The 875-nt window shown below is 28.6% G+C and overlaps 1 protein-coding gene across 1 annotated transcript in view; it reads right to left on the bottom strand.

Moving 5' to 3' along the window:
• HELRODRAFT_170511 (hypothetical protein) overlaps positions 1–504 on the bottom strand; it is a gene marked incomplete at both ends in the record, with an annotated part of 12,250 nt that extends 11,746 nt beyond the window's left edge. The window contains one exon of the mRNA XM_009016330.1: positions 396–504. Coding sequence (XP_009014578.1) covers positions 396–504 — 109 coding nt within the window. The remainder of the gene's footprint in view (positions 1–395) is intronic.
• Positions 505–875: the final 371 nt, after the last annotated feature.

The following is an 875-nucleotide window of genomic DNA, read 5'->3' as shown; positions in this document are numbered from 1 at the left end:
GAAACTCAACTGCGTTGGGACAGTCATGAACTATAACACATTTTAAGCGTACAGACAAACTAACACATACCTAAATATACCCACACAGACACACGCATATACACAGACACACATACACACACACTGACAATCACACACACACAGATAGACAATCACACAAATATAATGCAATGCTTAAGTATTTGTTACAAGGCCGCTTTTCTTTCTATACGTTTTTTCATTTTTTTATTTATATAACTACATACAGCAGCAGACTAAAACATAAATAAAAATACATCAAAATACCTAGATACAACACACACACACACACACACATATATACACACAAACACATATACACACATACACACACACACACATATATATCTTGCAAAAATCTAAAAATCCAGACTAACTATTAAACGAGTAAGACGTCCATCTGAATTGATCGTTCAACTTATCACAAACTGCTGGTGCAATAGCTTCGTATCTTTCGCCATAGGGTAGTGGGTCTAAGGCCTGCATGTTATTATTATTATTTATTATTATTATTATTTATTATTATTATTATTTATTATTATCATTATTATATATCAAACGTTGTTATTTTAATTAGTAATTAGATGGTTGATTCAATTAATGTTTCTATTGGTATAAGGATTAGTGTTTTAATTAGTGGGAATATTGTTAGTTAGGTGCGTGTCAAAGAATAAAAAAAACTAATGAACAAAATGGATTTTTATACTTCTTTATTATTTCACTCTTTCATTCATTTATTCAGTCAGTTATTTATTCAGTTTTCGTCTATTCATTTATTTATTCAACCAATGCTTAATTTGCTAGTAGTTTAATGAATACATTAATTATTATTACAACTAAATTTTTAATTTAACGAA

The sequence above is a fragment of the Helobdella robusta genome (genome assembly GCF_000326865.2).
Source record: "Helobdella robusta unplaced genomic scaffold HELROscaffold_18, whole genome shotgun sequence".
Classification (NCBI taxonomy): Eukaryota; Metazoa; Annelida; class Clitellata; order Rhynchobdellida; family Glossiphoniidae; genus Helobdella; species Helobdella robusta.
The sequence above is the reverse complement of the archived record's forward strand: the minus strand, read 5'-3'. Positions and strand labels throughout refer to the sequence as shown.